Source organism: Acartia tonsa, chromosome 4 (genome assembly GCF_053477335.1).
Source record: "Acartia tonsa isolate MP-2025a chromosome 4, ASM5347733v1, whole genome shotgun sequence".
NCBI lineage: Eukaryota > Metazoa > Arthropoda > Copepoda > Calanoida > Acartiidae > Acartia > Acartia tonsa.
Window position 1 is genome coordinate 22,254,507 of NC_137263.1, and position 24,078 is coordinate 22,278,584.

The 24,078-nt window shown below is 32.0% G+C and overlaps 1 protein-coding gene across 2 annotated transcripts in view; it reads right to left on the minus strand.

Moving 5' to 3' along the window:
- Positions 1 to 372: 372 nt before the first annotated feature.
- Positions 373 to 24,078, minus strand: part of LOC145316447 (uncharacterized) — an 81,979-nt gene continuing 58,273 nt past the window's right edge. For both annotated transcript variants that reach the window (XM_080156943.1, XM_080156944.1), the window contains 2 exons: positions 1,820 to 2,069; positions 373 to 1,714 (listed from right to left, as the gene is read on the minus strand). In XM_080156943.1, coding sequence (XP_080013069.1) covers positions 801 to 1,714; positions 1,820 to 2,069 — 1,164 coding nt within the window. In that variant the 3' untranslated portion in view covers positions 373 to 800. The remainder of the gene's footprint in view (positions 1,715 to 1,819; positions 2,070 to 24,078) is intronic.

Below are 24,078 nucleotides of genomic sequence, written 5' to 3' on the forward strand. Positions count from 1 at the left end.
TGTTTTTTAGACTTCGTCAAATCATGAGATTTTGAAGGTATGTACTGAAGTTTAAAGATTTTGATTTTAGATAATACTCGAGAGTCAAATTAAATAGCAAAGTTAGAGTCCTCCTTTATTATATTAATCAAAATAAAAGCGGACTTGAAGCTCCCGGGGGTTTGGAAATAAAAATGAATAAGAGGTGCTTTAAAGCTCGTTGTTTAATACACGATATTTTTTTTAGGTCCCAAGGACTAATTTTATGTAAACTACATTAATTTTGGACTATGGCAAAGTAAAGTTGTAAAAAAATTACATTTTTTTGGCTACATAATAATGTCTAGAGGTGCAGAAATAAAACAGCTAATTATACAAACAGTAAATTCTAAATTTATCTAAATAATAATTTGATGTTTTATTTGCACATATTATTTACATTGAACAAATTAATATGTTTAATTGAGTAGAATCTGGCTCTATGAGCCTTCATTTTCAGAAATTGTCTTTTATAATCATCATTTTTGAAGGTCAGGGAGGCATCGACGGAAAATTAGACCATGACGCTGGGGTATTGCTGTACAGGTATGCTTCTGGTTGCCAGGTATACCATCACAACAGTATTAGTGTATAAAAAAGTTCCATATCATAATTGTTATCTTCTTCATTAATATAATAGCTGTAAATATACTGTACATAATGTTCATACATCCAGAATGAGATAATTGGTCGAATGAATGCTTCTTTTTTAGTATTTATATATTATTGTCTTTTATTTTATCACTGTGTGTTTGTTATGTATAAAAAGTGTAACTATATATTTACTGAGCAGCTCCAAGCTGACCCATGGCCGCCTTGTCGCCAGCCAGACTAGACAAGGATTTGAAAAGGCCGTCATTGTGCGGGTTGTGCGCGTAATTCTTTATTTTGGATAAGGAAAGGAGTTGTGGCCCAGAAAAGGTGGAGTTTGAGTTGACACCGGCTCCGCCCCCCACACCGTTAGACTCGCCAAAATTAAGCTTTTGTGACTGTGTCTGTGCGGCAAAAGAGATCGGATCGTAGAAAGAGGCATAGCCTCTGTGGGCGGCGGACATGCCGAATCCTGCCGGACTCATGCCAGCAGCTGCGGACTGAAGTGGAGAAAAGGCGCTGGAGCCGCCGGCTTTAGAGGAAGAATGGGGAGACGGGGAAGAGTGTTCTCCCCAGGAGGTTGACAGCTGGGCTGAGCCAGTGCTGCTGCTGTGATGTCTCAGCTCCTCTGCTCCCATGAGACCCTGATGAAGAGAGGAAGCTGCGCTGCTGCCAGCCAGTCCACGAGGGTCATAATCCCGAGGATCGTGCAACCGTTGGTCCATCAGTTGGTGGCCGTAGCCATAGGCATCCATTTTGGGCCAGTAATGATCTGTTGGGCTGCCGCCGAGTCCAGACAGCTGGTTCATGCTCACAGGAGTTGTCGAGGTGCCGTTGGCCACAATCGGCGCTCGCTTGTCCGATCTGTCCGAGTGCTTCTGCATATGCTTGGCCAGGTAGGTCTCCTGGGTGTAGCTCTTACCGCAGTACGAGCAGATGTGGGTCTTCAGATGCTTCGAGTCCTTGTGCTTCGGGATGTGCTCCAGCAGGGAGGTCTCGTCGTGGAAGCATTTGTAGCAGGAGTTACACTTGTAGGGCTTGTCTGTCTGGTGACATCTGGAGTGAGACTGCAGGTTAGACAACTGGGAGAAGGCCTTCGTACAACCTATAACAAATTAAAGTTAATAATAGATTTATAAAACAAATAAATGTAAGTATAATGTATTTGTAAAATTTCGAATATTTGTTAGTTGATATAATAAATAATTACCAGGATGACGACATTTGTATGGCTTGTCTCCAGTGTGTGTTCTGATGTGTTGTTGAAGATGTGACAGCTGAGTAAACTTTCTCTGACAGATCTCACACCTGTATGGCTTGATACCAAGATGGATGCGCATGTGTTGGGACAGGTAGGAGCTGTTGGCGAACGATTTACTGCACTGTGTACATTTGTACGGCTTAGGTTCCCTCATGTGAACTTGTGTATGCAGCTGCAGGTCGGCCTTGGACCCAAATACCTGAAATTAAAATAAAATTATTAGTTTAGAAAAATGAAAAAAAAAGGAAAAAAATATTTCATATAAAAGGTCTTTGAATATCCCCCTCATTTTTGCCGCATTTTGAGCTGTGTAGAGATATGATTTTTATGATATTTGAAACTTGTCATCCTTTTCTTTGTGATTCCATAATATTTTAGTTAAAAGGAAAGAGAGGGGGGATGTTCTAAACAGTATGATCCGAACATTTAATATTCAATATAGAAAAGGAGAAAAAGAATATATTTGTATTGTCTGTATAAGACCTTGAATATGATATAAAAATTAGATCTTTACATGTCAATATGGGCTTCTTGTCCTTTTGTGGCTTTTTTATGAAAAAAATATTTCATCTTTTAAAATATTTCAAAGTACATTTTAAATGTCCTTGAGGAAATTCGTAAAATAAAGGGGAAACCTTTGGTAAAAAAAAATATTTTTAAAAATTTTATCTTTAGCAACTAAGTGTATCTTAAAAATATAATATTAATATCAAACTTCTTTTGAAATATCTTACAAATAAAGAAATAAAGTTTTTAAAAATGTAAAAATCCGTGGGTCGTGCTTTTTTGCCTGCCCTAAGTATAATATATTTCTCGTCTCTTCATACTGTATCTTCAATACTTAACTTGACATTTACAATCAATGGCAAAAAATCTGAAGCTTCTAGCCCCATACCTATAAACCCAAGCCCCTAACCAAATCCCCCACCCCAAAAGCCCCCAGTATACAAAGTTTTCTTAACCATATATCTAAGTAAAACAAGGATGACAACATCCATAAAAGCGAAGCTCTGAAATGGTAGGACAAACGGACAATAAAAGTGTCAGAACTGAATAATCAGAATATAAATGTATAAAATCTAAATAACTTGTAAGTAAATTTGTTGAAAAACTGCTTGATACAGAATAATGTTTATGGACATACTTACATTTTTAGGACTTGATTTTAGAGTTGCTTCGCTTATAATATTGTACTTTGTTGTTCCAGGAATCAGTATACCAAAAATCAGATAAATCGGATAATTATATCACATAAAAATTTATTGTTAAAAAAGTAGAAAAATCAACATGTTTAGAATGAACGTACGGACATTCTGGTAATGATTATAGAGTTGCTACGCTTTCTAAATCGTACCTAACTACTCTAAATCATCATGCAAAGTTTGAAATCGAAAGGTCAATTCTAACCTGTTTAAATTAACGAAAAGAGCTAACTCTCTGTGACGGACGTACGGACGGACCGAACCTAATTATAGAAACGCTTCGCTTTAAAAAAGGCATGAAGTCAACTTTCTATCCATATGTATTTCAGAGCTAAGCCTCTTTTACTAACATAACTTTATCTTTAGAAAAGCTGTAACTCCAGCAAAAAAGTGGCATAAAAATGGGACTTTTAGGCCAAACTTAAAGTGACAAATTGTGAGTTTTTACTACCTACAGCATGACAAATTTAGTTATTTGTATCTTTTTTAGTAATTTATAAGTTCTTTTTATCCTTAAGTTTTAAGTTAATTTTTAACAATATGTGAAATAAACCACGCCAAAAAAATTCAGTGAAAGGCCACAAATTTGCGTGAACATATATTGTCAAGATTTTAGGAAAGACAAGGCTTGTAAAGATTCTGATAACTTAGGAGGGAGATAAAATAACATTTCTAAAAACATTTGTGTCGACCAGGGATCTAAAGGGATAAGACAACGGCTGATAAGTTGATGTAAATCCTCAATGATAGAACACAAAATTACCCCTTCTCTAGGTAACAATTAGTGGTTGAAATGTTTGAACAATCAACTTCATGAACCAACTAATAAAAGTCTCCAAAGTTGTTAGGCCAACGAATATGAAAACATGAATATAAAACTTTGGGAACTATTGTAATAAACAGTCCATTGTCCCCTCCTTCCCTGCGTGTCAACCGTATTGGGAAAGAATAAAATCTTTTTCTTAAATTCTATAAAACTTCTTTCAAACAAATAATCCATATATGACTTTTATACCTTATTGGTTGAACAATTAACGGGAAGATTTTCTTGTCCCGGGCTGTACGGCTTGAAAGCCGCGGAAAACTCCTCTTTGACCGACCTACAATACTCTGGGGAGACCTGCAACCTCTGATGGAAATTAAACCTGGCAATGGTCTCCGAGGAGTAATCTCTGTAGGAGTAAGGTCTTGTGTACGTGTTCTGGATGAGATATGGGGAGCCCATTCCTCCGTACATGGGCTGCGGAGTATCCAGTAGCGCCATAATTATTATTTATCACTTTGCAATGTCTTTAGTTTTTAGAAATCTGTCTATCAGCGCGTTTAAATCTCTGAATTAGTATTCAGAGACGGAGCTGTTCTGATCCTCTTAATTAATTGTTCAATTAGAGGATAATATTATGTTAGAATTTTATAATTCCATGTTTTGATAGAAATAGTTGATATATTTTATTATTCCACTGGTGTGCTGGATGAAAGTTGAATGTATGGTACGTGACTGGAATGAAGAACCTCACGTAACTGCGGACAATAAACAAGTGCTGAGCCGAGGGGCTCAAAATTACGAAGCACAGGCTCCCAAGGGAATTTGTGACGTCACAAGCCTTAATATTCCCCCGAGGGGTGGGGAAAATCTGCCTGTGGGTTGGGGGATGGGGAAAAATGGGTAGCTACTTGTTGCAGGTGGTATAATGGTTTTATCTCCCCCCACCCCCACGGGACTTAAGCTCCACCAACCCCAAACCACCCCTCTCCCATAAAACTCTCACGCACTCAATAAAATTAGCTTAAAATGTTAGAAATTGTTGCATTGGGATGGAAGATAATTCCCTCGGATTCCCGCGTGATTTGAATACACAACAAAAATGAACCTGTGCCAATCTTTTTAGAACATTTTTTTCACAAATTTTTTTTGGGGTAAAAGTAAGAAATTGTGACTTTTTGCAAAAATTAACCTTTAAACTAATGATACATAATACAATATTGGAACAAATATTTAATTTTAATATTTAATATATTTTTGTGGATCAGATAATTTATTATAAGTGTTTTCCTAAATCAAATATTCAAACAACAAAATATTTTTCAAAACAATTTTTGGAATACTGATTTCTATAACCACAAGGTACAATGTTATAGGCGAAGCATTTCTTAGTAAAATCTTAAAAATTTAAGTATGTCCTGAAAATTTTATTTTTTCAATTTATATTCTACTTATTAAGTTCACCCATACCTACAGATGAACCATCAATCCATATTATATATTCAATTTGAAAAAATACTTTACTTTGAAGTTACCTATTCATTTAAGACACATTTTATGGAAGGCACAGACGTCCGAGAGGGGTAAGGCTTAGTGGTGTTTACTCTCCTAAAACTTTTAAATCCTTTATTTTAACCCCTCAAATCTAAGTTTCAAAAGACAATTAGATTACCCCCCTCAAACCATTGAAACCACTTATTTTGGACGTCATTGTATTTTCTGCAAATAGCCCAAGAACTACACGAGACCATCTTTTACAATTATTAATATTTCGTCTTTAAACACAATTGTAATTTCAAAAATCTATTTGAATAACTTAAATATTTACAGAAATTATTACTTGCATTAAAAATACATCTGCTAGAAATTAGAAAAAAAGTTTTATAGAATAAGGATAATATTTCACTTGAAAGCCACAAAAGAAGGAAAAAAAGTTCATAAAAAAAGTAAAAATATTCTATATTTGCCAACTCACTCTTTCAAATTTAAATTTTTATGCATTAATAAAATTTCAAAATTTTCCTTGGTTATAAAAACAGAAAGAATGTTTTTAAAATGATAATTTTAAATAATCTTATTTACTAATATCAAGAATAACACAATACAAGGTTAAAAAAACAGTCTATGTAAAATCAATTGGAACATAAATTTTGTCAATCAAAATCAAGTTTCAAAAAGCAACGAATTTTTAAAAAGATGCCCATCTAATAAGTTGGTTATATTAATTTAATGGATTTATTATTACTTGGATCTTACCAGATATTCATGTACTCTGATAAAGTGTAACAATTGTTGCTGGCTAAACTAGCGATCCTCCCTTCTCCCCTATCCCATCCTCTCCTACTGTTTAAACGAACTGACCAATAAGTGATGTCCATGTTAGCAACCTAAATTGACGAAAGTTTTCCCCCTATTATAATATCCACGTATTTATATTCAACATCAATTATTAAAGTTAAAAAGGACAAATCCAAAATGCAGAAAAGTTTTGCTGTAAAAAGGGTAAAGGATATATTTTAAATATTGTATATATTTAAATTTTTTCAAACATGATTGTATTTTGGCTTTTTATAAACAAAACTTTTTATATTGAAACTTCAACGATTTTTCCAATTTGCCTTTTGAAAATCCAAATTTAAATTTTGTAACTGTCATTAGAAAAAGCGCATAAATTTGTTTATATTTACATATTATTCTATATAAACTGATAGGTATGCCTATATGCATATGAACGAACTATAGGAGTTTTTTATTTGACCGTTATATGTAAAACATACATTTTATCAATCCAATATCAATGCTATTGAAATAAATTTAAATACCTATACATTATATTTTTATATGAATCTCAATATGAGTAAATACTCAGAAATCTAAAGAGATAAGACAATGGCCGATAAATTGATGTACATTCTCAATTATGATACACAAATTTACCCCCTCTGTATATTACTATTAATGGTTGAAACGTTTTGACACTCAAATTAATGAAACAACCAGTAATCAAAATTTGACAAAAGTCTCCAAGATATTAAGCCAACGAATATGAAAACGTTATTATGAAACTTTGTGGACTAGTGTAATAAAAATTCCTCCATTCATGGTAAATACTGCTTTAGTGCTAATTAATTTTAGACAACCTTTATAATCTTTACTAGAAAAATGAATAAGTTGTACAAAATAATGAAAACTTAAAATAACTCACAAAATTGTAAAAAAATCTAATTTACAATTTTTAGGATTTTTGATGATTTCATCAATTATGTAGATAACACCTAACCAAATAAAAAATAAAGAACCAAACATAAAATAAAAGCTTTGGGGGAAAATTAGGGAATTATGAAAAGCTGGGCTATTCAGAATATGTGTATATGTTAATATCCCCTCCCCCCACCCCCGTAATCATTCATAGAATAATGGCATCTCTATTCAGATTTTCTGCTTTGATTGAGTTTAAGCGATGCATGGATAAATATCCCCCCTCCCCCTCCCTCATCTAGTGTAGTAGTTACCTTAATATAACTAATCTGAATATCCCCCCCCCCTCCCACTAAATATAGGGTTAGTATTGGAAGCATCATAAAATAAATCCCGAGGCTCTTGTTTCCCTAAAAGTTCACAGGCTGCTTTCAATATTCCCATGAGCTAAATCATCTGCATATTCTATTTACATGTATGTATATAAGCATATATATGAATGTATACATATATAGTTTATGGTTGCATATAGTTATACCATTGTATTCAAAATTATGCTTTTCAGTTTTATATTTTTAGTGTAGACCCATTTTCTACATCATAGTTATGTTCGCAATATTTTTAATGCTAATCTAAATTTTTCGTAACTTAATAAATTTCTAGAAGAAAAAACATAAAAAAGTAATATCAAATAATGAAACAAATTTGAATCAAAAGTATCTAACAAAAAATCATTTGGTAAAAACGAAAACAAAAAAAGAGACTTCAACGATTGGCAGGTATCGTTTATGAATCACTGAACATGTCATTTTTGTAAGAGTTTAGATGATTTCTCGGCATGAATTGACTAATACCAAAGTTATAGAGTCGCTATATTTCTTAAACCAACTAATTGTGACCAAAAAGAAACAAAATCCAAAATAAAAGTCTGCTGTAACTAGCCAAAGTTATGCAGAGATCTAAAGGGATAAGACAAATAAATTGATGTACTTCCCCAATGTTGATAAACTAAATCATCCCTTTTGCAGATTACTTATAATGGTTTTAATGTTTAGACACTAAAGATTAAGTACCAATAAATCAAATTTCAATAAGACTCACCAAAGTTGTTAAGCCAACAAATAAGAAAACATTATTATAAAACTTGGGGTACCTTCCCTCCTTGAGAGGTATGCCAAAAATAGGTAATTGTATTTTACGCATCCTTACTCCCAAGAATAATTACTACCCTTAAAAGATTTATAGCCGTAGAAAAATCCATATATGATTTAAAGCTTATATTTTTCTTTAACTGGTTAACTTTTTAAATCTTATTAATTTTTAACTTATTTTACAACAGAAAATAAGATTTGTTCTTTAAAAAAATAATGCTAATAACTTCTGATTATTAGACTTAAAATTATACTGGTACCTAAAGTTTTATAAATTTGATCACTTGAAGTCATCTTTAAACTTTTCCATCAATAAATATAATCTATAGTAGGTATTGGTAATTATGTTTTCTCGTATTCATTCGAATCCGGTGGATAGGAACCGGTTCTCATCGATACGAAAAAACTATGTCTAGCATCGTATTATATCCAGTTTTCTACGAATATAGAAATGTACAATCATAAGATTAAAACTAGTTTTTTTAGCCCCGTGGTGCCGCCATTCTATATCCGCGGAAAGCCGTTTATAATACGATACGAGAAATAACTATTCTTATTATATTAACTAGTCAGGGTTTTTTGTCTGGAGATATCAATAACCACTGAAGATTATTTTACGTAGGCTTTATGTATGTACTGTTATGGTTTTGGTAATTTTTTCTTCATATTTCAGTCTTGGGATTGTTTGAAGCTATAGTTCTTGCCACTCTATGTCCTTCAGAGTCCCTAGATGCTAGGGGCGTATAGTAAATGGTAGTGTACAATTTGCATGAATGGATCGTTCATTTTCTTATTTCTTTGTATTCCTGGTTAAATTTGTATAATTGAATCCAAAACGACAATTTTAAATAAATAAAATTTTTTGCTTTAATTTAACAAAACTTTTTCTCTTAATTTGTGATAATTTCAAATGATCTAGAAAAGAAAATTTTGACAGTTTGAAAATGGTTCTTGAAACGTAAGGTCTGTCTCGGCGCAAAATACGCCAACGTTGCAAAATTCCAAGTAAAATATAAGAATTACGTCAAAATGTGTCAAATCATTTGCTTCCTCTCCCCCTCCCTCTTTCTTTCTTCCCCTTCTCTATCTCTTCCCTTCCCTTTTGCTTTATATTTCTATTCCTCTTCCCCATATTTCCTTTTGCCTAATTTTAATGTCTACTCGTATTTTTTTCTATCCCTGAGAAAAAAATGAAATTTGACGTGTATCATTTTTTTGTAGATATCAACTTTTAAATCATTAAAAATTTCTTTAAGCAAATTTACTTTATTAACAAAAAAAATTATTTTACCTAATAAGTCTTAAAATGTAATTATGTACTTAAATTTTAGATTTTGAAGGGGTGAAATAAAAGCAAAGTTATTTAGAGAGAGAGAGGACAATGGGCTGATTATTACATCAGTCCCCAAAGTTTTATAATATCGTTTCCTTATTCGATGGCTTAACTACTTTGGGGACTTTAGTGAATTTTGATTGGTTCGTTCATTAAGTTGAGTGTTCAAACGTTTCAACCACAAATTAAAATAGTAATTACATAAGGGGTAATTTGGGAATCATCATTGGGGATGTACATCAATTTATCGGCCATTATCTTATCCCTTTATATCCCTGCCATTATAATATTTTCATGTTGAAATGCCACACTCTAGCAGCTAAACATTGTAATAATAATAATAACGTTTTCAAAAAACTGCATGCATGACTGCCTACTTGATGGATTTGAGACAAAAAAAAAGTAGAAATTGTATCAACCTTCCCCTTTTTTACATATTATTCCAAATTCTTCCTTCCTTCCAAAAAGTCCAGAATCTTATCCTGTCTTATTTGGATTAAAAGGGTTAGATAATCCTCCCCCTCCCCCCACACTATTTAAATTTTACTTCCTACCCCCCTTTTATTTCTATTAGACCTGTTCCTTATTTTGTCTTATCTTTATATAAAAATAACAGGATGTTTGCCTGCCTGTTTGTATGACTGTACCAAAAGATCTCACTTACAAATATGACTCTTTTTACAATAAAGTTTCTTTTAGGTCTAAAGGGGGTTTTAAAATCTATTCTAAGGAAGGAAACCTCCACCCTCGCAAGAGAAACTGTCCCTGGAAAATTATTACCCTAACCCCCTCATTTCATTTACTTTTAGTTTAAAACAACAAAAGTTTAAGGTGGTAGGTCAAACTCTTCCACTCCCTCTTTAAAATGCCCCTATGGGACTCTAAAAATGTAATTTAGATATACAAAGAGAACATTGGTTATAAACTTTATTTTGAATAAAGTCGTGAATTGAAAATTCTGAACTGGTCTAATGCACATATCAATACAACCCCCTTTAACACTGAGAAAGAAAAAAGTTATTATTGCAAGGATTCCTAGCTGCCACTTGACATGATTATTAAAATGACTTTCAAATACTACTTCTCGCTGTCAATCAAGCAGGCACCAGGCACGGTGCTTTGTCATATGCGCCACGGATATAAAGGGATAAGACAATGGCCGATAAATTGATGTACATCCCCTTTGAGGACACAAAAAATTATCCCTTCTGTAGATTACAATAAGTGATTGAAACTCAACTTTATGAACAAACAAATCCAAATTCAATTTAAGTCCCCAAAGTTGTTATGCCAACGAAAAAGAAAAGGTTATTTTAAAACTTTAGAGACAAGAGTAAAAACAGCCCAAAGTCCCCACCCTCCCTGCATATGTGCGCATGGGAGCGCGGCAAACACTTCAATTTGCGTGGAAATTTTGCAAATAAAACTGACAGATGCATAAAAGTTAATTTTGACAAGGGCATTATTTTACACTTTATACATATTATTGATATATTTACAAATATTTTTAAGAAAACAAAATTGCTAGAATTTTATTTAGAGTAAGTGTAATAAGGTTGTATTTTTGCAAATAAAAGGTAGTTTAAAGACTAAACACCTTTTTTCTTTCTGGAATCCTAAGAATTACACACAAGGCGGCATTAAAAACTGCTTTAAAATAAACAATAAAATGTTTGTGATATTTTTGCTTTTTTACCCTTCAAAATTGTTATTGTTACATATTTTTACAGCCATATATGCAGAAAAAAAACATGTTTTTTTAGATTCAAGAATTAATTAGAAAGAAATTTTATTAAAAAAACTTTTAAGAATAAGATAGATAGATATATGTATTAAAACTATTAGTTTTCATTGTCACATTTACTAATTCCTAATGGTCAAAACTAACCCATAATACACTCAAAAACGAGCATCGACAACAAAAGATATTCCCAGCAATTATGCGGCTAACATATTCATTTGAAATTTAAAGTGCAGAAAATTGAGCTGACCTAATTATTTTTCAGGCTATTGAGCATGAATACATTTATGTCCAGCCCAACAATCAACAAGTTACAGGTCCTATTGTAAGGGTGAAGTATCCCCCCCCCCCCCTCTTCTCCACTCCTTTTTGCTAAATTTTAAGTATTGTCCACTCCATCTGCCCCTAAAATGACCCATTCACTCCCCCCTCCCCTCCCCTCACACACAAACGCACAATTGACAGCAGCACACACTGCCCCCCCTCTCAAACTCCCATCGGACTTTAAGTATGTGAATATTGACCCTAATTTGTCCACGCTGGACAATACCAAATGAAGTACCATTGGGGAATAGAATAGCCATTCTTTTCATACAACAATCCCCTAACCCTCATTTAAAGGGCTCGTGCCCTTAACAATGGTCAACCATTTTCCGAACATGATGATGTTATAGTTCTGCATAACAAAGGTTTAACTGGACGTATATTAGCTAATGAATAGTAAATAAATCACTTAATTATTCATTTAAAAGGGATTAATATTCTGTGCTAGGGATATTGGACTTGAAGATAATTTTTCCTCTATGGATTTTATTTTACAAGAAAAAAGTATATTTCAGACAAAATGTTTTAATTTTTTCTGCATATCATGTACTATAATATATTTGTTTTTTACTTAGAATAAGTAAAAAATCCCATTTTAATACAAAAATTGTTTTCATATCGGAATCCTAAATATTGAAATAACCCATTAGTTATCTTTACTAAAATCGAGACAGATTTTTTAAGTATACCCCCAAAACTTTTTTAAAAATATCTTCTTAAAAACTTTAAAACCTTTTCCAAATACCGCGCATTTTCTGAATAATTTTAAAATGATTTCCCAAGGTTAGATTTTAAATTTCAAGATTTTTTAGATAACCAAAATAAAACGAAAATTTAATAAAATTTAGATTTTAAGCTTTTCTATAATTTAGTGTGTATAATGTCTACCGTGCGTTCGTCCGTAATAGATTGCTTTATTGCTATTTTTGTAAGTAGAATTGTCCTATAAATTCCAAACCTTCTGAATTAAAGAGTATTACGATGCTTCTCTATAATTGATGCAGTTACTTTGGACCCATTTCCTAATCGTCGCTTTAAGAGATCTTATCATCCTTGTTATATTGGTTTTAATACATTTAAATTTTTTCTCACATTGAAGTATTGATTCCCAGGGTTTTGATATGCATAATAGTATGTATATTTATAAGCAGGAGTTTATTTATGCAAAATACATAAAAGTTTGAATATTTATGATTTTATGGTTTAGGCTTTATAATTATTGGCGCGAAAAACTAAACTTTAGAACTCACCTAAAAATATTTCCGCATAACTTCAAAGTAAGAATCTAGATAGATAACTTGCTAATTTGCGTTTTAGATAAATATTTATTTCATTTTAAATATATCAAATGATTATAAATTTTTGTGTTGGCTCATAATGAACTAAGCAATTTTAAAGCTTTTTTGAAATATTGTTATTGAATTTATTACTATACAATTCAGAAAAATAATTTTTTAGGTGGCAGTTTTCATTTATAAACATTTAAAGATAATCTAGATTTTTTTCTATTTCTTTAAACAATTCTGTTTCTTTCTGTTATAATAAATGGTACTAACGTTTGTTAACATTATGTTATGTTTAAAACGCTGCTTTGCAATGACGCAATCAACTCCCCAACTGACACCCACAAACACACACACACACAACCCAATACTTGTAATTCCCACATTTGACAATATTTTCAGATTCACAAAATAGTCATCCTTGTTTAGGAGTAGGTATAACCAGGGATGGGGGGATACCTATTATGATTAGGTATAATCAGGGATAGAGGGATATCTATTATGTTTAGTTCTATGTCTAATATCATTTCTAGCTATTTATTTTTGATTTTTAATACTATTTTGAAATTTAGTCAACTTTATGTTGTTTTTCTAAAAATTCTATCCATTGCATCGGTAAAATCCCTCCCCCCTCTTTACTCTTTAACATTTTTGATGTAGGAATCGGAGATTGTTTCCCCCCATCAACTTTTTATATTTTCCCCACATTCTCTAATTTGAATGGTAGTAAAGCATTGACTGTTTATGTAAAATATGTTTATGTATGATAGAAAATGGAATTATATTTGAATATATGCTAATAGTCTCATATCACCCTTTTATGCATATTTGTGTATATGTGTTTAATATTCCCTACCCAGGGAGGGTGGGGACATTGGGCTGTTTATTACACTAGTCCCCAAAGTTTTATAATAACGCTTTCTTATACGTTGGCTCAACAACTTCGGGAACGTTTCAACCACTATTTGTAATATACAGAAAGAGTAATTTTGTGTATCATCATCGGGCATGTACATTTTACATCAATCTATCGGCCATTGTCTTATCCCTTTAGATCCCTGTTCCCTTCCACAACACCACAACCTTGTCGCATTTTCTCTATTTATCAGAACAAAGAAGTAAAAATATAAATTTACATACCAAAAAGTTTATATATTAAAAATAAAATAAACTGCTTTAATATTCTATTCAAAATGCCACTAAAAGTTCAGTTACATGAAATAAAAATGTTTTAAATTTACCTAAAAATCAACGTTTTATAACGGCCATAGTTTTTATGTCATTTTAGATTCTACCTTTGATTAAATTCAGAGATTTATAAAAGCTTAACTACATACAAATGTGAATGTAGCAAGTTGAAACTAGGATGACAACATCCAAACATCCATAAAAGCGAAGCTCTGAAACTTTATGACAGACGAACATTAACTCTTGTAGAGTGACAGAACTGTATGAATATATAAGTTTTGACAAAATTATACGCAAATTTGTTGCAAAACTTCCTAAATACAGAATTCTGTTTAAGGACATACTGACATTTTTAGGACTTGATTATAGAGATGCTTCTCTCAAAATATTGTACATTATTGTTATAGGAATCAGTAATTCAAAAATCAGATCAATTGGATCACATAAAAATTTGTTGTTAAAAAAGTAAAAAATCAACAAGTTTAAATTGGACTTACGGACATTCTGGTAATGATTGCTAGATTTGTACGCTTTTTAAAACGTACCAAACTACTACAGGAATCACCATGCAAAGTTTGAAATCGATAGGACAATTTTAACATGCCCAAATTAACGAAAAAGGCTATCTGTCTCGGGCGGACGAACGTACAGACGGAGGGACGGACCCTAATTATAGAAAAGCTTCGCTTTTAAAAAAGGGAAGCTTTACTTCATTACGTAAACGATAACTTAGAAATTTCCAATTCTTTTGAAAATATTTGGAAATTTTTGTATATTAGGATGGGCCATATATATATATATATATATACACAAAAGCAGGGACATAAAGGGATAAGACAATGTCCAATGAATTAATTTACATCCCCAATGATGATATACAAAAAAAGATTAAAATTAGTAATTACGTTTGGACACTCATGAACTAACCAACCAATCAAAATTCAATAAGAGTCCCTAAAGTTGTTGAGATAACGTTTTTTATAAAACTTTGGGGTCTGGTTAATGTCCCCTCCCTCCCTGACACAAAAGACAGATGTGATTGAGAGGAGGGGGAGGGGAGGATGAAAGGGGAAACAAATGTAATACCAATAAAATAAAACCATTCACAAAACTAGATTTTTTTCCAAATATGTGTTATTATTCTGCTTTTATGATCTATCGCGCGTACATTCCATGGGAAAAAATATAGAAATGGGGGAAAACATCCAAAAATGTAAAAGTTATACATTAATACATATTTAAGCCAGGAAGGGAAGGAACAATGGGCTGCTTAATACACTAGTCCCCAAAGGTTTATGATAAAATGTTTTGATTGGTTGGCTTAACAACTTTGGGGACTTTTTATCGAATTTTGATTGGTTGGTTTATTGAGTTGTTAATTTGAGTGTCCAAAGTTCCATTCACAAATTGTAATCTACAAAAGGGATAATTTTGTATATTATAATTGAGAATGTACATCAGTTTATCGACCATTGTCTTATCCCTTTAGATTCCTGTATTTATAAGCAGTTGTTTTTGCTTTTACCAATTCCATCCCAATTTCATACAAAATCAAACATTTCTTCTTTTTTTACATTTTTTACCCGAAAAATTAAATTTACTATAAAAAGCGCGAATGGGGCTTGTTTACTTTTTGTTGCAACCAGGCGGCATGCCATCTCAATGTGATGCTGTTATAAAAAAAATTGCCAAAAAAGTGTCGACTAATTGAGCTCTATTTGTTTGGGGAGTTATGTTTTTAAAGAGAATGCGCAAAAAAACTGGACATAGAAAGAGAAAGGGCAAGGGGGAGGAGATTAAATAGGAGCGCAAATAAATAACTCGTGTTCAATGTAACAAAACAAAAAACAACAACACTTTTTTTGGGACCGGGTTACTCCAAGCTTTTCACTCGTGCATGCCGCAAAAAGCGTTTTAAATGTGCCTTAATGTCTTGTTCACTTTTTATGTCTTGTTTATTACATTAAATGAGACGGATGTTATTGCATTTTAAAAACACTAGCGACTGCTTCCCTAGCGTCTAGGGGTTCTGTATCTAAAGGGGAGAAAATAGCCTAAAACCAGCCTAGGTCCTATATGAAGCTTCCTCTGAAAATAGAACTAAAACAGTTCAGTATTTATTGAGATCTTAAGCTTCAGACAGAGAAAACCTTAAGTTTAATTTTAAACTTTTTAATTTACAACAAAAAAAAAGAATAAAAGAAAGTAAGTAACATTTAGAATATGAATATTTAAGAAGTTTGAACCCTACAATTTTATCTGCATAGCTCCTAAATTTTTTATGAGAACAATAGTATTATACTTAAATTATGATGAAAATATAAAATGACCCGTATGTGTATGCTACGGGTCGGCAGCCGCAAACAATGCCAAATTCACTCGCAGTTTTAAGCTTGTATAATCCAGCCGTATTTTCAAGCTCACCAGCTGTAAAACAAATTTACAGCTGCAACCTTACTGGAACATTTTGTTAAATTATGGATCTAAAGGGATAAGACAATGGATGATAAATTGATGTACATCCCAAATGATTATACACCAAATTACCACTGCTGTAGTTTACCATTAATGGTTGAAACGTTTGGACACTTTACTTAATGAACCAAACAATCAAAATTCAATAAAGTCTCAAAAGTTATAAGCCAACGAATAAGAAAATGTATAATAAAACTTTGGGGACTAGTGTAATAAACAGCCCAATGTCCTCTCACTCCCTGCAAAAAATAGACCATACAAGTATAATTATGCGGATGCCGAGCCCTTGTATATTTGACCACTTTCTCGAGCCCCACTCATACCACTTTTCCCCACCCAAGGGCAGATTATAGCAAGCCTTTTTTAGAATCTAATTATATGTTGATATGTACATATACACACATAACTTATGCTTAAAATGGAGGCAAGTTGCTTCAAGCATTTAACCAGAATAGTAACCATAACTTTTTACTTTTTTTCTGTAAAAATAATAAATCATTTATACTTCATTTGTGTATAATTTGGCTCATAAATCTTTTAAATTTAAAATACTCAAATAAACAGAAAAGAAAGTTCTAGAAAATATGATAATAGTTATTTACTGCATCGTATTATAGACAGCTTTCAGCGGTTATTAAAATGAAAAATTTTAAGATTAAAACTAGGTTTGTTCGTCCCGTGGATCAGAAGGCCCGTGCTAGCAAAACTTGTATTAATTTTATGATTTATAATTGAATATTCGTGGAAATTTGTCTGTAATACTATGCTATACATGCTTTTTTAGTAGGGTTGAGAACTGGTTCTAATCTAGCGAAAATCAGTTGGTTTCGCAGCCATACTGGAAAAAATTATTTATAACGCATCATGATAGGACATAAAAACCAAATATCTTATTCATTTGTGTCTGTGACGTAGACTTATGTCTCTAAGATAAATTTATTGGGTCAATATAAAATTTTTAACTCTTTATGAAAACAATACACTTTTCTCCAGAATAATGTAGGATTAAGATTCAAGAGAACCGTGGCACGTATCTTTATCAATATGTTTATAAATTCTCTGGAATCCACCAGGGATCTAAAGGGATAAGACATCGGCCGAAAAATTGAAATACATCTCCAATAATGCTACACAAAATGTCCCCTTCTGTAGGTTACAATTAGTAGTTGAAACATTAAAACACCAAGGGTCCCCAAAGTTTCAAAGCAAAAGAATAAGAAAAAGTTACTATAAAACTTTGGGGACTAGTGTAATAAACAGTCCATTGTCCCCTCCCTCCCTGGGAATCTGTAGGTCAGTATACTTGATATGGAAGGGTAATGACATCAATATGACGGCCACGATATGTCAGATTGTCTCAGGGATCACTGGATAGGAGAATAGACGATAAACAAGCGAATTCATTCTAATTTTAAATGTCAGTCTTAAGTATTAAGTTTACAAATCTAGTTACTAAAGTATCAGTGATCTTAAGGGATAAGACAATGCAAATTCCCAATGGTGATCAAAAAAATAGCCCCTTCTATAAAATAATAGTTAAAAATTTGATCATTGCTGTTTGGTCATGTGTAAAATAAGTACCCAAAGTTTTTAAGCCGACGGAAAAGTGAACTTTGGAAACCAGAATTATTTACAGTCCAAAGTCCCTGTAGAAAATGGCGACTTTGTCCGTCAAATTTACAAATGCCACTTAAGTTTAAAGACAGTGCTAAACTCCTAGCATGTATGTAGGGGCTCTATATTTAAAGGAAAAGGAAAGGCAGAACAATGGCCAAAAACCATACCCAGATTTATATATGAAAATAAAATAGCATAACAATCTCAGGACCAATAAGAAGCTTCACTAAAAGGAGAACCATATAGGTTCAGAAGTTAACTAGATCCTTCGCAAAAAAGCTTACTACTTTATATAATACTAGCGGCTTTGCCCCTAGCCTCTAGGGGCTTTGCCCCAAGAGGTGATAAAAAAAATTAATATTTATTGTTTTTAGTGAGAGAATGTTGCTATTCTTTCATTCAAAATAAATGCTGGAATAAAAAATATTTTTTAACAAAGGACCAAGGAAATCTTTAGCAAAAAAAAAAAAATGGCGGGGGGATTTTTTTGTTTTTGGGGGGGTTGGGGGTGTCCAACCCCCCAAGAAAATAGCTTAAAACCACCACAGGACCAATAGGTATATACCCTGAAGAGTAGAATTCGATCGGTTCAGTGGTTACCGAGATCTTAAGCTTCAGACGGACAGACGGACGGACAGACAGACATCAAGCTACTTTGTATTATAGATGATTTAGCTATTTACTTTAGTCTTAAAATATTTTGTTTGATTTTCATATTAATTCCGAAATTTATTATAAATCAGAATTGATAAACGTTTAAAATATATTTTAGTATTGAAGCAAATTATATAACAAAACTAATAAATCAAAATATGAAACATCCAAAACTGTGCAAAGTGACAGAAAAATTGGAAAAGGCAACCCAAGCCTATTTTATTTAATTCCTTTCATATCATTTACAAATATTTAATTCATTACATAACTCACAAACGTGGGAATTTGGGAGAAAAATGGGATTTATCAATTTATTGAATTTATTTTCCAGTATGGCTTCAAAACCGATTAATATCCACTGGATTAGAATCGGTTCTCAGTCGTACTAAAAAATTATGCATAGCATCATTTTAATGACAATATTTCACGAATATTAAAATAAAATCATTAAATTAATTTCGGCCCCTCGGCGCTAACAAAACTGGTTGAAATTCTATAATTTTTCATTTTAATATCCGCGGAAAGCTGTCTATAAGACGATGCGATAAATAACTATTATAGAATTTATTTTATTGGGTGGATTTAGTGTTTATGACATAAATGATTTAAGTTTATAAGAAAGTTTACTTAAATAAGGAATAGACCACCAGTAACCCCCCTCCCCTTCTTCATACGAAATTTCTAATCATGAAGAACTTTTATTAAACTTAACCTAACCTAAGGTGAATATTGATTTGCTTCCACACGAAATTTCAGATATTTACTAGATGTCAATTATTTACTAATTATATTTGCGATAACTTTTATTTAATGAAATCTTCCAATTTTTAACATGTACAAAACGGCCTGCTTAATTGCTTCAAGATCCATGTCAGATCTATATAGGAAATAAATGTCTATAAACGAGCTCAAGTTTTCCAAGGAATATTTGTTTAAAACTCATAGTGCTCCAATAATCCATAATAAACTCTCATTGCCCAGAACGATAAGACCCATTATTTTACTTTATTAAAAATAAATTCTTTTTTTTAATTTCATGTTGCTATTTACCTTATATTAATGTATTTAATTTCTTATCATAAAAAGAAAATTTAAATTTATAATATAATAAATTTAAGAAAACTCTGTTTTAAAAGAATTCGATTGTGGCGACACTTTGTGTGTTCAAATATTAAACTAAAATTGTAATCATCATCATTAACCCTTTGGTGATGGTAATGTAAAGAAAAAAATATAATTTAAAAAATCTTTTTAAAATAATTCAAATTATTAAATATTTACTTTCTTTTAGATAGTAATGCCGGGTGAGGAAAATAGATTTATTGAGAAATAGATATGCATATAGAAAACTAGCCAATAGGGAGATAATTTTATCGAGCCAACTCTAGTATGTTATATTATTAAATAAAGTTTTATTATGTCTAAAGCCTAAGATTTAAATAACTATACTGAATGATACCCCTTTTAGGAAAGGTTCAGTCAAGTCTCGGGATAGTTTTAGGCTATTTTATGTTTAGATTTAAATCCTGGGATGGTATTATGCAATCTTTCTGTCCCTTCTTTTATACTCATTTAACTTCAGAGCCCCTAGATGCTAATGGTTAAGCCGCTAGTGAAATATGTATAAGTTATGTACTAATGTAGTTTTAAGGCTCCGCAGGGTTAGACCCACTGCAGTTCAATAATGTATAATCAAAATTAAGAGAGGAATATAGATAGTTCACCGGCAACTAAAGAGATTTTCCAGTTTAATTCACCAAAAGTTTGGTGGGTAAAATATCCTTTATTGAAACAGGTTTATATAGTATCACAGTGATTAAAGTAGGTCACAATTTATTATTTCTCTATTTTTATCATCAACTACTAGCGAATACGTCCCAAGAGGCCTCTAGGGGCACCTAAAGTGGGGAGGAGGTTTGAATTTAATAACCCAATTTTTTTAGGGGGGGGGGGGGTAAGTAAATATTTTTCTAGAGGCCATTCCCAGGACTTATTAGAAGCTTAATTGTAAAGAAGAACCATATCAGTTAATACTAAGTAGTATTAACAACAGCTTTAAAAAGCATCTTGATTGTGAAATAAAATAAAAATAGCCAATTGCAAAGCAATATGTGTTTAATTTTATATATCATACTAATGACTACGTTCCTCCTATCCTTAAGGGACTCCTTATTCAAAGAGGCAGAGAGGGGCTAGAAGAACAGCTTAAAACCACCCCAATGGGGTTTTTATTGATTAGAGTAATACAAAGCCAAAGGTTAGTTTTTGCTGTTCTGATATTTTCAATTGCATATCTTATTTCAATAGTTCTGTGAATATCAGGATTAAATATATATAAAATATAAAAACACGAAACCTCTCTCAAATTTTATATTTCTAACAGAGAAAATAAATATGTTACTATGGAATTAAGTGTATAACAGGGTAAATGGATATGTATTGTAAGAAAAGATTTGAAAATTCTAAACTTCACACAATTGAAATTTTAGTTATATCTTAGTGTTTCTTTTTGTGTGTGTTCGTGTGAGTCACGCTACAGTCTCTCTAGGTGAAGAATGTATCATTATTTGTAAGCACTTGCATGTGTATGTGTGTTTGGGGACTGCAAATGGTAGCATAGTGTTTATGTTGCATGGAGGGAGTGGACATTGGGCTGTTTATTACATAAGTCCCTAAAGATTTTTCTTAACGTTTTCTTTTGCGTTGTCTTAATAACTTTTGGGACTTTTATTAAATTTTGATTTGTTGGTTCATTAAGCTAATTATCCAAAGTTTCAACTGCTAATTTTAATGTACAGATAGGGGAAATATTATGTATCATCATTGTTTTATCCCTTTAGATCTCTGGGTTCCTTAAAGATTGGGCTAAAATTCAAAATTAAAAGAGGAAAGCTTTGATAAATTAGCTGAAAACATTTTGTAAACACATATAGACAGAAAAATACTCCCCAAAAAACTTCTATTACACTTTTTATGTGTGTTTCTGCCCAGACAAAAACAATTAAACAAGTTTTTATTTTCATGCTGTGAATTTGCAAAAAAAAACTGGGGCCTATTTTCCTCCATTTTTTTGTCTGCATAAAATTATGGGCTTGTGCAATAATTTGAGAGAGGAATGCAAAAATTTCGTGTAGTCATGATAGTAAGCAATGGGAAAATTTGCAAGTCAGAATCAAAAAAGGCGCGGAGCTGTTTCCCGACATTGCATAGTACAATGCAAAAGGGAAGGAAGATTTTAAAGATAGACTGTTGTATTTTGAGGAATGGAGGGGGGAGTAATGGGGTGGGGGATGGTGTTTCGTTTGCAAACTTTTTTGCAAACATTAAACTTGTGTTTGTGTTTGATCTTGAGTCAAGTTAAATGTAACAGATTCTCGGAATGGACCGAAACTTCTTTTAATGCAAAAAATGATGATGAATGTGTTTTTTTTTCTGGAATATAAATGAGGTGCACTGTATTTGATTATTATTGACTAGTCGGGTATGAATAGTAGATTTTTCTGTGCTCGGGTGAGCCATTTTTTTTGTTCTTGTGCATTCAACTGGCCTTTTCAATTTTGAAAACATTTCTTTTTTAAATCTTACTTTATATTTGTATTCTAATTAAATAATATTTAATGTCTGATCTTTATTTGTCGTTGCATAGCTACTTAATTAACAGTATTTGTCCGTAATGCCGTCTGTCATTCGTCGATAACTAAACATTGACTATTAAGTAAAGAAAAACTATAGAGGAGGATGGGGTTAAATAACTGTATGTCCCAACCCCGTGGACCCTGTGTCGATTGGATCTTTGAATATCAGCCAAAAGCTTTGGAAATATTAACACAGCCAAGTCGTTACAAACGAGCCGAAAGCAATTTGCTTCCAGACAAAAAAGATCCCTAACACTGGATCCAGTTATCTGGATTTTACATCTATTCTTATACATTTATTGTATAAATATATAGACCTTTTGAAAGACGATTCTTGACATTATAAAAACATTTTACGTTCTTAATAAATCTTTCAATTAATGATGCTCTTCTAATGCCAATAATTTCTTTGTCGATAACTGAAGTATAATTTATGTATAACAAACATCAAATATTTATCAAACTTGAAAAACAATATTGGATGGTTATGTGCAAAAAAAAACTCCATAAAATATTCTTGTGGCGAATATTTTGAGGAAAAGATTAAGATCAGAGTTTAATGCAAGTTGGATGGCCATAGGTTATAATCTTATATGGTAAAATCCTTTGATCTAAAGGATAACACAATGGCCGATAAATTGATATACCTCCCCAATGATGATACAAAAAGTTACCCATTCTAGAGCGAAATTAAATAGTTGAGCACTCAAATTAATGAAAACCAACCAATCACAATTCACAAGCCCCCAAAGTTGTTAGGCCAACAAATAAGAAAACGTTATTATAAAACTTTTGGGACTATTGTAATAAACAGCCCATTGTCCCTTTTCTCTCTCTCTAGGTAAAATCCATTTTTTTTGCTCGTAGGAGGTTAAACAACTTTCCTCCCATTATAATTTCTTTTAGATAAAATTAGAATAGAAAAAATTCTGTCTAGTCCCAAAATGTTAGTATTATTATAAGGCTAAAACTCATGAAAACATTTTTAAAAACCAGGGAAGCCTTATTCAATCCCACTTTCAGAGAAAGAAAATAAAAGCAAATAGTCTTATTAATCAGGGAGGGAGGGGACATTGGGCTGTTTATTACACTAGTCTCCAAATGCTGTGACGAGGTTTTCACATCCCCTAAATATTTCTTTAATTAAAGTTTTAAGGGGTGTGAGAAGTCAGTTTTAGAATAGTTAAAAATTCTTTCAATAACTAGATTAATTTATTAGGATTGGGTGGGTGGCATACAGAAAAACTTTTTATACGGGACAAAAAAACTTAGCTCTGCCCTTTCTAACTGACCTTCTTTAGATTCAATTACTTAAGTAATATGCATGACAAAATATTATTTTTTCGAATATTTTTGGCTAATCTTTATATTTTATTCTTTTGATTCAACAATAAAAAAGTATAAACTTAATAATTAAAAAATGGTTTACAGTTTCTGAAAAGACGTTAAAAAAACGACTACATTTATAAAAACTGAAATATCTTGAAGTTTCTAAATTGTAAGAATAAATCATATACAATTCTTGGCCTTGAAATATTTTAAACTATTTTTTTTTGGTTTATCTGGGAATAGGGGGAGACCCAATCTTAAACGCACACACACACACACTCACAAATACACAGACAAATACACAGATACACAGAT